This window comes from Canis lupus, chromosome 11 (assembly GCF_011100685.1).
Source record: "Canis lupus familiaris isolate Mischka breed German Shepherd chromosome 11, alternate assembly UU_Cfam_GSD_1.0, whole genome shotgun sequence".
NCBI lineage: Eukaryota > Metazoa > Chordata > Mammalia > Carnivora > Canidae > Canis > Canis lupus.
Genome location: NC_049232.1, coordinates 67,134,695 through 67,151,941, shown reverse-complemented (window position 1 = coordinate 67,151,941; position 17,247 = coordinate 67,134,695). Strand labels below are relative to the sequence as shown.

General features: G+C 36.4%; 1 protein-coding gene across 8 annotated transcripts in view; it reads left to right on the top strand.

Moving 5' to 3' along the window:
- The window catches only part of PTBP3 (polypyrimidine tract binding protein 3), a 152,703-nt gene extending 144,279 nt beyond the window's left edge, over nt 1-8,424 (top strand). For all 8 annotated transcript variants that reach the window (XM_038553113.1, XM_038553111.1, XM_038553112.1 and 5 more), the window contains 3 exons: nt 532-748; nt 3,124-3,201; nt 3,348-8,424. In XM_038553113.1, the coding sequence (XP_038409041.1) occupies nt 532-748; nt 3,124-3,201; nt 3,348-3,480 (428 nt within the window). In that variant the 3' untranslated portion in view covers nt 3,481-8,424. The remainder of the gene's footprint in view (nt 1-531; nt 749-3,123; nt 3,202-3,347) is intronic.
- The last annotated feature ends 8,823 nt before the right edge of the window (nt 8,425-17,247 follow it).

Below are 17,247 nucleotides of genomic sequence, written 5' to 3'. Positions count from 1 at the left end.
ATGATGGTACAAGAAAATGGCATTCTATGACCTATTGCTCATTGTTTCAGTGGCTATTAAAAATATTACTACTCAGATTTTTTAATTAAAAAAAATGTGTTGCCAAGGGGCACCTGGCTGGCTTTGTTAGTAGAACATGCAACTCTTGATCTTAAGGTTGTGAGTTCAAGCCCCTTATTGGGGGCTTAAAAAAGAGGGGAAAAAATGTGTCACTTAAAATTAAACCAACTACCTTTATTCAATAACCATTTCCTGAGCACTTGTTATGTTCCATGCTCTCTGGAACTTTCTAACACTCTAAGAAGATAGTTATTTTTTTGTTTAAGATTATCTCTCTTTCATTATAGTCCAGTAAAGTCATTTAATATATTTCTGTTTGTAGGAGTTTTTGGATTTAAAACTATTTTAACCCTCAGAACTGACAATATAATTAAAATGACTAAACAAAAGGAATTTGTGATAATTTAGACAGATTTTACAGTAACTCTCTCTTAATACTTCAACTTTTCTTATTTTCTTCCTATGTGCCAGCAATGAACCACCTGAGTGGTCAGAGACTTTATGGAAAAGTACTTCGTGCTACACTGTCCAAACATCAGGCAGTTCAGCTTCCTCGAGAGGGACAAGAAGATCAAGGCCTGACTAAGGATTTTAGCAATAGTCCTTTGCATCGCTTTAAAAAACCTGGCTCTAAAAACTTCCAGAATATCTTTCCACCATCAGCTACTCTGCATCTTTCCAACATCCCGTATGTACCTAATTATTTATTATTTATTTAGATGATTAATTATGGTTTGAGAGAGAGAGAAAGTTATTCTCATGTAGCAGTTGTCCTAGTCACTAATTTCTTGTGGGATAATTTATTTGCCATCATGTCTTAAGGTTGTGTCTCTAGCATACACTCCAAAAGTGAAAGGTAATAATTTCTTTCCATATAGGGATTAGCACCTAGCTAATCTTTTTGAAATAGAAGTTTGTGCAAAAATATTCCATTGGTACATACTTGTTCATCCCTTTATATAGAAGAATTAACCAACATAGCAAAAACAAATACTTTGTATCTCAAACTATGGTAAAAATGAATTCTCTAGTCTTTACAAGCTGCAAAGCCATATATATATGTTAATTACTTAAAAGCTAAAAATTACTTTATTGTGACCACTCTGTGTTAAGCAGTGTTGTAGTAGACTTGTTCTTGAATCATCTTCTAACTCAGGGATTGACAAACAATAGCCCATGAGCCAAATCCATCTGTTTTTGTATGGCCTGTGAGCTAAAATTGATTTTTACATTTTTAAATGGTCAAGGGGGAGAAAAGCAAAAGAAGTATTTGGTGATTTGAGGAAAACGATATAAAATACAAATTTCACCTTCTATTAGTAGTTTCATGGAACACAGCTACACTTATTCATTTATATAGTGTCTGGCTGCTTTTGAGCTACAACAGCAAAGCTGAATAGTTGAAACAGACACTGTGACCATCAGAGCTTAAGTTATTTACTGTGCTGCGACCCTTTGTAAAAAGTATCATGCAATCCTTGTTCTAATTCTTGAAATACTTGGTAACCATTTTTCTGTCTCTAATTCATGTGTAGTAACCTTTGAAGTAAAGTCATTAGTATCCTTTATCAGTGAAACTGAGAGTCTCAGGTTAAGTACCTTACTCAGAGTCATATATCAATGAATGAGAAATGGAATGTGAACACAGATCTGTCTCCCTGCAGATCCAGTCATTGTTCCTCTACACCATCCTTTCTAGCCATCATGAGATGAAATACAGTCTTCTTAAGACATTATGGCAATTAAATTATCTCATAAGAAATGAGTGAAATAGGACAACTGCTATGTTAGGATAATTTAGTCAGTTGACTCTTATCTGATAGGCCACTGTATTAGTTATCTCCTGCTACATAATAGATCACCCTGAAACAAAATAGTAAATGCTTTTTTTTTTTTTTTTAAGATTTTATTTATTTATTCATGAGAGACACAGAGAAAGAGTCAGAGACACAGGCAGAGGGAGAAGCAGGCTCCACCCAGGGAGCCTGACGTGGGACTCGATCCTGGGTCTCCAGGATCAGGCCCTGGGATGAAGGCAGGGCTAAACTGGTGAGCCACCCCAGCTGCCCGTAAATGCTTATTATCTCGTACTGTTACTGGCTGGTTTTGACTCAGAGTCTCTTATAAGTTTGAAGACTTAACTGGGGCGAGAGGACCCACTTTCAAATAGTTAACTTATTTATGTGCCTAGTTGCTGACAGGCAGCCTCAGTTCCTTGCCACAGAGTTTTTGCCATATGGCTACTTGATCATCCTTGTGAAATAGTAGCTGGTTTCTTCCAAAGCTAATGACTGAAGAGAGGGCAGAGTAGGAATTGCAATGTCTCTCAGCCTTAGAAGTCAAACGTATCATTTCTATAGTATACCCTAAAGGTTACAGAGGACATTTCTTCATTATGAGAGAGGAGTATGTATCTAAGGGGCTGAATAATAGGGGGCCATCTTAGAGTCTGGCTCCCACATATGTGTATTCAGGATTACCCTAAATGCCATTGAAAATGTGGAACTCTGGTCAATAGCCAACCAACTCAGAACTGGGAAGTGACTTTGGTAATATTAGAAGTAATTTTAGGGATGCCTGGGTGGCTCAGCAGTTAAGTGTCTGCCTTTGGCTCAGGGCGTAATCCCAGAGTCCTGGGATTGAGTCCCACATCGGGCTCCCCACATGGAGCCTGCTTCTCCCTCTGCCCGTGTCTCTGCCTCTCTCTGTGTATCTCTCATGAATAAATAAAATCTTTAAAAAAAAAAAATAGAAGTAGCTTTGGAAATGCCAGAGTTAATTACTGAAGCTAGTGGCATGGGAAATACAGATGGATTTTCTTGCTCTTTATATACCTGCTCATATCTTATGCAGAAGATTTGAGACCAAATTACATTGTTTGAGGACAAATATGTGTGAACCTTGAACATCTTTCAGGGCACTTCCTTCCAAATCATGTCTTCATGTATGACCTTATTGTCTTTGAAATGTGAAATACTCTGGAGATTTGATAGTTTTAACAGTTAATCGTTGGTTCATGTGAGAATTGGGGCTAAGATAGTTGACACTGTGATGTTTTCACAGCCCTTCTGTAACAGTGGATGATCTGAAGAACCTTTTCACAGAAGCGGGATGTTCAGTGAAGGCTTTTAAATTCTTTCAGTAAGTCCATGCTTTCAAGAAATACATTGACATTATTTAATGTGGTATGCAAATTTTTAAGAGAATTCAATGAAGTCTTACAGGGTTGGGGAGAATTACAGGCAAAATTAATTCTGAATACTTTTTATTTCTTATATTATTTTCAGGAAAGATCGCAAAATGGCACTCATTCAGTTGGGTTCTGTGGAAGAAGCAATCCAGGCCCTCATTGAGCTTCATAACCATGACCTTGGAGAAAATCACCACCTCAGAGTTTCCTTCTCAAAATCTACAATCTGATTTTTTTCTGTGAATTTTTCTCCTAAGACTGGACCATAATTTCAGTAAAACCTTCAGACATAGACTGAAGCAGCTCAAGACCAATTCTGCCTCTTTCACAAAAGTAACTCTGGTTTGATATTCAAGTATATTCAGAAAATCAAGGGATGTTCTTTTTTTCCATTTTTTCCCCTTGCCAGTATGTGATCAAAGGTTTGTTTTTCCTTTGTACCATAGTTTCTATGAAAATAACCTTCAGGAAAAAAAAATCAGGAAAAGAATTTTTTTTCAATAATTTAATTCCCTATATTAAATTGGATTTCAAGAGGACAGACTTTTAGTTTGGGTCCAGATCAGCCTTATACAACATTTCTAAAATCCTTTGTACTTTGGAAAAATTTAAACATCTAGACTTTTAAAATTACCTATAACCAGATTTTTAACTTTATGGTTTAGAAGTTCAACCCCTGTAGGAAATTATGTTCACTTATAAATTATATTGATTATTTGGCATATATTGATAGGTATTATATATAAACAAATTGGGTTGAATTGGAAGAAAATTTATAAACATGCATGTTTTCCTTCAATGGTTTCTTTTTTTCACTATAAGACACTCCTTTGAATAATATGTACCTTTAATTTTTTAAGAGTATTTGGAGAAATAAAGTGTCTCAATTGTCCCCAAAGAAATTAAATGGAATCCAAGATCTATTGAGGTGTCAAAATAATTATTAATTTTATTAGTAAACATCATGGTTTCAATTTCAAAATGACACTATTTGCTGAGTAATATGATCTTGGAAATTTAAAAAGAAAAATAATCTTACTTATAAACTACTTTTTTATAATTGTTTTCAGAAAAAAAGTTTACAGTCTTAAGGAAAATATTCAGGTCTATCATATGGTTTGACAGATTTTTTAAAAGTTATTTTTGGTAAGGTCTTCTTTTAGAAAAAAATAATCTCAAGGGTTTTTTGTACCACTATAATCTCTAATACCTATTCAGAATTACTGTGTATTTACTTAATTTCTTATTATGTGCCTTATTATGTGCTTATGATACAATAGGTTAGAATTTTATCTAAGTATTTTGAAAGCTATATTGTGGGCTTGGTAAGCATTTTGTTTTTTCTTTCCCTGTTTTGGTAAGGATTTTAAAGTTTTTTCATTGCAATTTTAAGTGGTTTTCAATAAGTAATAGTTTTTATTCAAATTTTTGGTGCTTTGGTGCAGAGATGGGGTGGGGGAGGGTGAATGATTTGGGGAATAACTCCGTGCACACCTGTCGGCCTCTTCATGTTGTGACCAATAGCGGTCCTGCAGTCATTGACAGTTAGTTAAAGCATACCAGTTTGGGACTATAAGATGCAATCTCAATTTCTGGATCTTGTCTAACCTTTATCACCCATTAGAACTTGTCTCAGGATTACTTGATTTTTCTCAATACTCAAGTGAGATACTTTTATTTGTTAATATAACTTCGTTACTGAGTGCTCACATACAGGGAGTATGACAAGGTGGGGTCCTTTTTCATACTCTGTCCCTCTCTATGTCTGAGTGTTAGAATACGTTTTAATGTTGCTTCAGTGATTCTATAATGTAAAATTATTTCTTTTTAATGAGAAACTTTGCATTTGTTAATTATTTTTTTCAATGGTTGAGCAGATTTTTTAAAGAATTTGTCAAAGGGGTCACTTTTGTCCATCCCTTTTACACTTTTCAGATTCTCAGAGTAGCTCATCTCACCTTTAAAAAGAATATCTCAATCTCTTTGCTATGTTCCAGCCATTAATTTGAACGTTGGAAGATTTTTATAAAAAGTTGGAGACTACAGAAGATACAATAGGTTATTAAAAAGCAGAATTTACTCAATACTGAGCAGCAGATATAGTTTGTAGATAGGATAAGAAGGAGGACACTAAATTGAAACCTTTCAGATGAATCCATTTTAGCATTGACTGAATAGATAGGTAATCATTTATATAGTTTTTATTTTTTCACTTAATGTGATTTTACTGAAACACTTGAGTAAGGGGAGGAGGAAGAAAACCAAAAAAAAAAAAATTTTTTTTTTTTTTTTTTTAGAAATCTCCCAAAATTTGATTCTTTTATCCTAGCCTATAGGCACTATTATAATTGTCAGTGATACATTAAGTTGGATTGTTTTGTTTGCTTTGAGTTAGGAATTACTGTGTGATTTCAATTGATGATTTTCATAACATTCAGTGTCAATGTAGCAGAAGGGAGATCATAATAGCATTGAATGTAATTTTGAAGTAGGGAATGGCCTTTAAATCTGAGAACATTTGAAACCTTTTCAGGGAGAGAGAGAGAGTGTGTGTGTGTGTGTGTGTGTGTGTGTGTGTGTGTGTGTGTAGATAAGTATATATACATACATGCACTCTTCTAATGTTGTACATACATATGCACAGTACATACATTTTAATTTATTGACAAAATCAAATTAAGATTTGGAAAAGTGAGATATTCTTATCTAAAATAGTATGCTTGAAATCATCAATTTGTGTCTGAAATTAGCTGTAGTGCATGGATATTGTCCATATTGGGTTATTTGCTGTTTGAATTATAGAGGTCTACAGTATTTGTTTTGGCATAGTTTCTGTAGAAAGATTTAAAAATATCAGGGTAGTGGAAAAACTAGATCTTTATACTTTTGTTTTGGCATGCATTTATTCAATATCTTCTGAACAATGTTTAATTTTGCTGTTGAGCTGTCATAGTATCCTATTTTTAAGTTTACTTTATTTTAAGTATTGTATCACTTTTTTGAAGTGTCTTGACTTTTACACAAAGTATATATATTCAGGTCTTCAAAAAATAGCAGTACACATTCAGCAGTAGCAGTTTATGCCAAAAAGTTTTACTTTGGGATTTAAATAACTTGCATAACAATAGAATGTGTTTTGTGTGAGGTACAAATAGAAAAATGACCCAGTATCTTAATCAATAACTTTTTTTTCTTAATCGATAACTTTACTGCAGAGTATCAGAATTCCCAGTAGCTCCTGCATAATGCCATAAATTCTTTAAGACTAGATATTGTAATCAGTTATTTTTACTAATATTTCTGACTCTGTTATTAAAAGTTGCAGATCTCACAATATTTAGAGACACAATTTCTGCCTGCTTAATTCCTTATGGGAGCAATGCCTTTTTTGTCTGCACCTAGGATGGTTATCATTGGTTCTGTTTCAGAGGATAAAAAGTTAACTAATAAATGTCTTTGTTCATCTTCATTACAAACTTTTCAAAACTTCCATGTCATTAGGCAATGAAATTTATATTGTGAATGTATTATCATATAACTTCTGTTCCCACTAAATATTTTTGGACAAACTCAAAAGTATGTGTTTTCCCCCCCCAGTGATTCACTTAAAAACTGAAGTTTGCCAAGCTGCAGTCTATCTTTTCGAAAACCTAATGTGTACTGCTATTTTTAAAACCAAAAAGACAGCATGACTATGCGTAAAAGCATTTTTCTTAGCCTTTCCTTTGTCTTGATCAGTTGTTAACAAGAATAAAACTGCCAGACTTAAAATATTCTACTATTGTGCTAAAAGAAATACAATTTAGGTTGCACAGAAGTTTTCCTTTAAAGAAAATAGAACTCAGCTGTCCTTCAGAAGAGTTATCTGTAAGACTATTTGCAGTCTTTTTTCACAGCAAATTTTAACAGTTATGAATGGTTTAAAAAGTAGAAAATTACTAAAACATTTGGGGGGTTTTATAGAGGGAGGAAAACAAAACAGGACCAAAGTTTATGTGCCTTCTTCAGTAGTCTTAATTGACCTTTTCTTCCTATTTGAGACTAAGGTAGTATCAGTATTCTGGTTTTCAGGAAATATGTACTATATCGTTTTAAAAGAATGTTATCCCACAGACTATTCATACAAGCAAAGAACTGTAACTGTATAAATGAAGTCTCAGTTACACTTTTGCCTTTATCACATAATATTCATTCTATAGCATTGTGCAGGTCCAAGAATGAGCTGCTCTACATCTTTGTGGTAGTCGTTTTAGTTTTTGTAACCTGAGGCATATGTTCCAGAGAACAGGGATATTTGTCTGGTCCAGTGACCTTGGTGATAATAGTCATGATTGAAAGCTGCTTATAGCAAGCTTAAGTCAGCACTGTAAACAGATTTTGTTGTGTTGTTTTCAGTTTTTGAATCTATGTAGTAGTTGTATTAACAAATATTTAAATAGATATTTTTGATGTCATTTAAAAAAAATGCTCTGGCCTTTTTTCCCCTTACCATTGTTACCCAGATCTTTTAAAAATTCATCCCACATCCAGAAAGTACTAATTATGGATTGCTGACCAAGCAAAGTTTTGCATCAAAATGTCACCTCATTGCTCTGACCAAAGACTTACTGTTCTGGTTTTAACTCCTCTCGTTAAGCATTTTTTCCCAAGCTCCTTTCTGAAAGAAGACCCAGTGCAAAGCGGCCTTTACTTTCTATTTCCTATTGGTGAATAGACTACTTAGAGAAAATGGGAGTATAAATGTGAACAGAATGGATTTAGGATGACAAGGGTTTGATGGGCATTTTCAGTACTGTATTTAAGAAAAAAAAAATAGCACAGCTAGGAGCCTCTGACATTGTCTTGTGTTTTATGTGGTCTGTTCATAAAATTCCCTTTTTCAGTTTATAAGAATGTTCATCTAAAAGAAGAAGATGCTGTAAATATTTGTAACAACATTTTTTTTAACCAGGCCAAAAAAGAAAAAAAAAAAAGGTTTTTGGGAACAAGTTAACATATAAAGTGGTTTTATATAAAACATCAATTGTCTTGTATATTTTGATAAGCAGCAGTACCAGCTTTCATTTGTAACACAGTTTGTGGCGTTGGAAGAAAAGGATTCTGTGATTGTTTAAGTGAATTATGTTATAAATGCAAAGAGAAGATAAAATATTAAAAAACATATTTTCTAAATGCGTAGTGCATGGTTAATTCAAGCTTCTGTACTCTACAATATATTCCATTTTCATTCAGTTTGTATATTTGCTGACTATTACTTGATATCTCTAATCTCTTTTCCTAACAAGTATAGCATTGTAGCATGCCTTTTAATAAATGTCATGACATCTGTACTCTCTTAAAATTTTTCTGTGTTCTTGTGTCTGTACTTTGGATTTCCTCTTGTCTTACCTGTAATCCTAATGATTGTCATACTTTCTTTTCTTTTTCATAGCCATCCATCTAAACTTGTCATAGTTAGAGGGAATAGCAAGCACATATTCATACTTTAAAAACTGATAAGCCCTAAGTCTGCTAACCCCTTCTCTTTTAATTAAGGAATGATTTTATTTTAGAAGCAAAGTGCTCTTCTAATCTTCCCTGCAATGCTACTTCTGTGGCGCTCTCCCTTTAGTACAAGTACGCAGTGACACGCTGTGTGAGTGTTCTCTCTCCCCCATTCTGTGTATCTGTCTTCCCCCACCCCCCTTCCACACACGCAACTTGCATTCATATAAACTCACCTGCCAAACAAGAGTTGGAACACTTTTTCCAATTAAGTTTTTGGATTCCCTATCGATTAATATACATAAATTTGAAATGTGAGATGTGATATCGGACCAGATTTGTGTTCTTTTTAGTTAAAAGGTAGTTACCAGCAGCCAGATATTGCAGCTGAAAACTTAGACATACTGATTTACATAGCAGAGGACTTCTAACCATCATTGAGTCATGCAGGTTTGAAATAAATGGATCTAAGAGACCACCTACGTCAGTCAATCTCCACTTTTTAAAGATCAGGGCAGAGAAGGAAGTGACTGACCCAAGGCTATGTACAGTTAATTGCAGCGTCTGGACAAGGACCCAGGTCTCCTTGATATTACCCAGTACACAGCATTGCTCCTAGTCCTGCCTAGTAACTATTATGAGGATTGTGATCTTGAATGTCTGTACACAGAATTGAGGTACTTATATACTCTTCTGAAAACTACCAAACCAATTTGAAAACAATGCATAGTGCTGTTCGAATCTATGTAGTAGTTGTATTAACAAATACTTAAATAGTTATTTTTGATGTCATTTTTTAAAAAATGCTCTGGCCTTTATTTTTGCGGAAGGGTAAAAAATGCCCACCTGCTTCTGAAAACTTTTTAAGCTAAACATGTAATTTCAAGTTGCAAATTTAAGAGCTCTTAAAAAATATAGTTGTTAATCATACTAGCTTGCTCTAGGGCTCATGTAACAAAGTACCACAAAGTAGATGGCTTAAACAACAGAAATTTATTTTCTCACTGTTCTAGAAATGAGAAGTCCAAGATTAAGGTGTCCTGATCTCTTTCCTTGGCTTATAAATTGGCCATTCTCTTCCTATACCTTGACAGGGTCTTTCCTCTTGTTTCTTTGTCCTAATCTCTTTTTATAAGGATACCAGTCATAATTGGATTAGGCCCACTTATCTGACCTCATTTTGCCTTAATTACCTTTTTATTTTATTTTATTAAAGTTTTTATGTATTCATGAGTGAGAGAGACAGAGACACAAGCAGGCTCCATGCAGGGAGCCTGATGTGGGACTCGATTCCGGGACTCCAGGATCACGCCCTGGGCGGAAGGCAGGAGTTTAACCGCTGAGCCACCCAGGGATCCCCTGCCTAATTACCATTTTAAAGGCTCTGCCTGTCTCCAAGTTAAGTCACCTTCTGAGATATTGGGGTTTAGGATTTCAACACCAGGATTTGAGAGGGACACAATTCAGCCCATAGCAATATTTAGTAAAGATTATTCATTCAGCTCACCAAGTTCAACATCATGTTGTACACACAAAAAATACATAATATATAATTGTATTTACATCATGTCCAAAGACAGGATAGCAGTTACCTTTGGGAAGGAGGTAGTTGAGGATGTGAGAGGTTCCAGTGTTTGGTTAATGTTTAGTTTCTTAACCTTTGTACCAGTTATCCAGGAGAATTTACTTTCTGATTATTCATTGAGCTTGTCCACTTTGGATTTGTACATTTATGTGTTATATACTTCAATTAAAAGGATTTTGGAAAATAATTGTAATTGAACAAGGAGCTATAAACCATCCTCCTTGTGACTTAAATCAGCTGATAATTCTACCCAGTAAGATCTTGTTATGAAGTATTCAAGATACCATGAACTGGGTTTCACAGTGTAACCCTCCCACATATGTATGGCCTCTCTCTGACCATGGCATACCTATAGGAGAAATATTACACAAAACTGAAACAAAACAAAAAGCACAAACTGTTCGCAAGTAAATTTTACAGTTTTGAAGTTTTACACCTAAGAAGATTTCGTTAATAGTTTTGTTTTTGCAACTCTAAACCTGATCATGTGGGCTATTTAATATCCAATCCGTTAATGTATTTTTTTTTTTTTAAGATTTTATTTATTCATTCATGAGAGAGGCAGAGACACAAGCAGAGGGAGAAGCAGGCTCCATGCAGGGGAGCCCGACACGGGACTCAATCCCGGGATCCGCCCGGGCCGAAGGCGGTGCTAAACCACTGAGCCACCCGGGCTGCCCCTTAAGTATTTCCATCAAGAAATGCCAGAAAGAGGGCAGCCCCGGTGGCGCAGCGGTTTAGCACCTCCTGTGGCCCAGGGTGTGATCCGGGAGACCCGGGATCAAGTCCCGCGTCCCCCGTCGGGCTCCCTGCATGAAGCCTGCTTCTCCCTCTACCTGTGTCTCTGCCTCTCTCTCTGTGTCTCTCATGAATAAATAAATAAAATCTTAAAAAAAAAAAAAAAAGCCAGAAAGACCCCTAGATCACTAGCATCCAAAAATGTCATTAAGATTCTTCAATATATACCAATTAGTGTCATGAGTTCCCATGTACCTAATACCCACTACAACTAGTGGCCGATCTCGTTTCACCATCCTATTCCTTGGATGATTTTGAAACATCCCAGTCACCCCGTGATTTCATCTGTAAATACTTAAGTATGTGTAAGTCCGTATGTTGTAGTTGCTGATAGTCTTTCAGTACATAGCTTTCCTTTTCATTGTTTTGTTGTTCCCTTACAACTTATTCGTTGAGGAAACTGAGCTATTTTCTCTCAAAATTCAGTCTGGATTTCGCAATGTCCCCATGGTGTTACTTCTTTAATATGTTTCCCCGCCTCCAGTTTTCTGTAAATTGGCAGCTGCTAATTTGTTTACCTCATTCCTGACTCCCCCCTTTTTTTCAAGGAAGGTAAGAGTACTTCATCCATGGCATTGGACACTTAAATAATGTGATGTAGTAGCCATTAATCACGATTATGTAAATGCATTAATTTTTAAGGGTAACAAAATGTCAAAGTTCTATCATGCCTTTTGCATATATTAATTTGATTACTTTCATATAATAAGAGAAACTTCCCTTATCAACTATTTGCTTATTCTGAGGTACAATTTCTGTGGGAAAGACAAAATAAACACTTGATTCTTTCCCTTTACTTCCCCTTTTTTGAAATGATTGTTTTATTTTCTCTCCTCCAAAACTTTGTTGCTTTTTAAGACTGTGCTTTTATGGAAAATTTCAAACATTTGTAAAGTAGACTAGTATAAGAAACTTCGTGTTGCTGTCACCTAACTCGTACAATTCATATTCAGTGCTTTGTATATGCGTCCCTCCTCATTCTCTGCTTCCACTTGGAAGATTATTAGCTGTTAAACCATTTTATATAATACTTTTCAAACTGATTGGTAAAAAGTTGTTTATAGAAATCTTTTTTTGTTGTTTAAGAGAGGGAAGGGACAGAGTCCCAAGCAGGTTCCACACCCAGTACAGAGCCCAAAGTGGGGCTCGATCTCATGACCCTGAGATCATGACCTGTGCCAAAAGCAAAAGTCTGATGCTTACCTGACTGAGCCGCCTATTCACCGCAACTATAGTATTTCTTAATCTCTATTTTTTTTCTGTTCTGCCTTTTCTCTTTTTTATCCTCCATCCTCACCAGAAGTATTTTCAAAGAACTTGCTTTTCAGTTGTTTTGATCCCCCAAATAAGTGTTTCAGTGTATTAGTGTTTTATTATTTTTATACTATCTTTGAATTTATTTTGTGATTCTTTTGCAAAAGATTTTTGATATATTAATCATAGTTGCCTTGTTTAGCCTACAGATTTCCTGCATGTCCTTATAAATATGAGAGAAAGGAAACTATTTAGGAATAAAAGCTTATTTTAAAAAAAAAGGTTTAGGATTGTTTCAATGATTCTCTCACCCTCATGCCTTTTATTGCTGTACTTTCATGTAGACTGTTTCATAGATACTTGTTTGCTTGGGACAGTACAAAGTTAAAGTTACTCCAGCCATGCCATCAAGGAACATAGTAAAGGTATAAAGCACTGGCGTGTCTTTTTGTAGCATGATACTGGCTTACAAACTAGTTCTAAAGAATCTATCTGGTTTTTGCTTCTCCCCTTCTTCCTTCTTTGGGTAACAGGAATTTTTTTCTTTAAATCTCAGTATCAGGTCAGCCTTGTCCTTGCGTGGCTGGCTGGTTCTCAGATGTGAAAAATGCGATTTGTATGACTGCCAAGTCTGTGTCCTTTGTGTTGACAGAAAGCTAGTCTGCATCCACTTTCAGGTCAAATTAAGGGCCCCTTTTTGATACTAGAACAGGTTGATAAAACGATAGTTGGTTATTACTGTCCTTGCATGATCATTTGGTTAGTAGCCATTTTTTGCACTAGACCATAAGCTCCATGAAGGCAAGGTCATGGTGCTGTTTTAAAATTCATTGTGTGTCCAGAAACCACTACACTGCCCTATATACTCAATAAGTATTGGTTGAACAAGTGAATATACATATATAAAAGAATCTATCTGATTTATTGAAATCTGGTGTTTTAAAAATCTCAATATGGTCCAAGAGCAGTGACTATCAGCTCAGATTTTCCAAAATAGGCACAGTATCTGTATTTTCAGAACAGGGCTTCCAGGGGAAGCCTTCTTTTTTTTCAAAAAGAGCTACAGAATTACCTCTTTGCTTTTGTGCTTGATGTATGTCATGTTAGCTTACTTTTAGATTAATTACCCTGAATTCTACAAATAAAGCCATGAAGATTAAAGAGATTGTAGGACTCTAATAGCCCCTGTTCAGTAAGGAGCAGGTTTTCCCTAAGCAAAGCACCCATACAGAGATCACCATACAGTAGATTATTAAGACTTGCCATTTTCTTGCAGTTGGTAGGAGTTTATGGTAGAACCAGCCTAAATCCTTTCTCTTGGCAGTCCCCATCCTCCATCCCTGAAATAAAACTGCTAAGACCATTGCAGATAAAACTTGTGTGTCTGGTGACTTGCTGGACAGCAAACTGGTTACTACAGGCCAATACCTTGTCTAAACCAAGCTGCCAGCTGATCAATGAAATGTACAGAAAGCTGAGTGAATACTCAAGGAAATGGAGAGGGGGCGCCTAGATGGCTCAGTCCACTAAGCATCTGCCTTCGGCTCAGGTCATGATTCCAGAGTCCTTGGATCTAGTCCTACATCTGGCTTCCTGCTCAGCGGGGAGTCTGCTTCTCCCCCTGCCCTTCCCTTGCTCATTCACTCACTCTCAAATAAAATCGTAAAAAAAAAAAAAAAAAAAAAAAAAAAAGAAGTGGGGGCCCTACCTCAGCCTACAAGAACATCTCTATTTCAGGGGTTTGGGAATTTGATGACAAACTCCCAACAGCACAGCTATCTTTTACAGTGTATATATTTGCGGATCCGAACCTTACTGAAACTATTGGTTCTGACATACACATTTTTGGGGTAGCCATAACTTCTTCCATGATCTCCCCCAAAAGCTTAGGATTTCTTACATGTGGTCAATCCTACGGAAGCCAAAATATTCTCCTGCACAATGTATTCATTTGCTAGGGCTGCCATAACAAAGTACCACAAACTGTCTGGCTTAAACAACAGAAATTTATTTCCTCAAAGCTCTGAAAATTAGGTGTCTGAGATGAAAATTTTGGTAGTTTTCAGTTTCTTTTCCCCTTGGCTTATAGATGGCTGCCTTCTGTGTCCTCACAGTTTGTGTGTGTGTGTGTGTGTGTGTGTGTGTGTGTGTCCCCTAATTTCTTTATAAACACACCACTCATATTGGACTAGGGTCTACCCATTTGACCTCATTTTACCTGAATTAGCCTTTAAAGGCCCTGTCTGCAAATACAATCGCATTCTGAGGTGTTGGGGGTTAGGACTTTAATATATATGGTGGTCAAGGGGAGGGGCCACAATCCAGCCCATAACCATTTTTCCCTAAGAGCTCCTGACCCTGCTTAGGGAATCTTCAGGACTTTAGGAACCGGGGTCTCAGAAAAACTATTCCTTAATCTTACTGACTGGGATCTGTGCTATTTGTGTAGGAAAAAAAAAATACCAGAATTAAGTCTGCAAAGGTTTGAAAATAAAATTCTTAAATTGTTAAAAGCTAATTCTTACACAAAAATAGTGCCATGAGTTTAAGTCTTATTTAACTCATTAATGAAGGAGCTGGCAGGATGACAAGCTGTGTTTCATGTAATGAGGAAAACGAATTCTGAAGTGAGATTTCTAATTTAAGTATAAAACCAGTTAATCTTCAGGCAATTAAGCCATAACATTTGGGGTTCTCTTCTCTGCTGGATATGTTTTTATTAAATCACACCCTTAGTGGTCTTCTCCAAGTTAACCTCTAACTTAACACGATTGTTTATCATATAATCATCAATTATGTATTAGATCAAAGTTTTAGGTACTTTCCTTGCATAAATAAAAACCATTTAGAATCTAATATATATTGTCCTTCATCCTAAGTCTCTTTGAACAGCTTTGCCAGCCCAGGATCTTAAATAGTTCTGAAGGTTGACTTGTGGCACCATGGCATGAGGAACTCCACTTACCTGCCCCTCAGGAAAAGTGAAAGCTATAAATAAATAAATAAATAAATAAATAAATAAATAAATAAATAAATAAATAAAATAATAAAATAATAAAAAAATAAAAATTACAGACTCCGGAAATGGTTCTAAAGGCAGACAGCACATAAGGAAATATTTATGGAAGAGCACCTAGGTGAAAAACTTGATAAGAAAGGTGAGACTGTGATATTTGAACCAAAATGGCTCTCTCTCCACTCCCAGCTCCCACACTGCTGAAAGCAAAAACATCCCCCCGAAGCAGAACAATACCTTTTCTCATCCTGCCCACAGCCACTGAGGCTAAGTCCAGTGTGATCAAGAGGTGGAGGCTTTCTTCTTCCACTCAGTCCCTCATGGGATGGAGGCTCTTCTTCAGGTGTGGCACATTGAGTACTGGGACCCTGTCACTTTTGCCCTGGCTTGTGAAGCAATGGTTCCATGCTGGGAAGGGCAAGCCAAGAGGACCCTGGGATGCTCCCCATTGACCAAACTTTAGCCAGGCTCTTTTAAGCTCTTTGCTTGAGTAGGTCTTATTCTTGGGCCAGTCCTCACCAGCCCAATTTTAGCCAGAAGCCTCTAAGTCAGTGTAGTGAGGATCTTTTGTCTTCATTAGCATGGCTTTGCTATTCTTTCGTCTTCATTAGGGTGACTTATTTTTCTAGGAGTCTCCTGTGTAGGTAAATGGTTTGATTTTTCATATAAGATCTTATAGAAATACTCATCAAGTTTGCAGCAGAAAGCAATCATTTCTGCCAATTCCTTGAGTCCTTCCCCTTCAGATGCTTACCTTACTATTTTCCAACCAATCCTCAACTGTGAAATTGTGACTTTTACCCAATCCTAAGATCCTCTCCCACCCTTTTTTTGAAAAACCTGCCTTAAATCAAATTTCCACTTAATTCTGACCTTACTTCCCCCAAACCTGAGGCCATCTGAGATACTGCCAAAGCTTTTTCAAAGCTTACGGAGGTAAGCAATAAACTAGCTTTGTCTTCCCAACAGATAATGTTGGTGATATTTGGAGAGCCGACTTTTGACACTGCTTTTGCATAGAAAGTTTGATTTTGCTTTGATTTTATGTTTATTTTGGGAGTCTGGTGGAGACTGTAGAGACATTAACTGCACCTCCACATACACATTTACCCCTTGGTAGCTCTGGGGTCTACCCATATTTCCCCTGCAAGAGGACTGTGCCTGGTTTCCTCATGATTTGAGGAAAAATCTGGTTTACCAAGATGAAGAATCTTGTATACCAAAGCATGTGTACTAAGTTCAGTTTAACTCCACACGTTTACTGGCACGTGTTATGTGTCAGATTCTGTGCTGGGCACAGAGATAAAGTATTTTCCTTCTGCTATAATCAGGAAGACAGACACAGATACAAATAAGTGTAATAAAAGGAGCTAAATGTCCGGATGAATTAGGATGAAATGTTATGAGGAAACATGTAGAAGAGGTATCCAATTTGCTGTAGGCTGTAGAGAATGCTTCCTGCAGGAGAGAAGTCTGAGTATCATACAAAGGGTGGGAGGAGGCCAGATGAATGAGAGGAAGAGCATCCAGACAATGGGGAGAGCATGAACAAAGATGCCAAGCTGAAAAGCAGCATGCTCTGAGTGGAAGGCTAACATTTAAGTATTGCCAAGTTAAGGAGTTTAAGAAGTGTGAAGCTAGGACGGGCATGAGCTGAAGCTAGAAACGTGGGTGAAGTCTTGGCTTTCTCTACTGCCTAGTGGAGAGCCATGAAAGTGCTTTAAACCTGCGCTGCCCGATATGGCAGCCACTAGCCATGTGTGGCTTATTGTGAGCACTTGAAATGTGGCTAGTCCAAATTGAGATGCTCTGTAAATATAAAATAAACCCCCAGTTCTGGAGACTTGGTACAAAAGTACC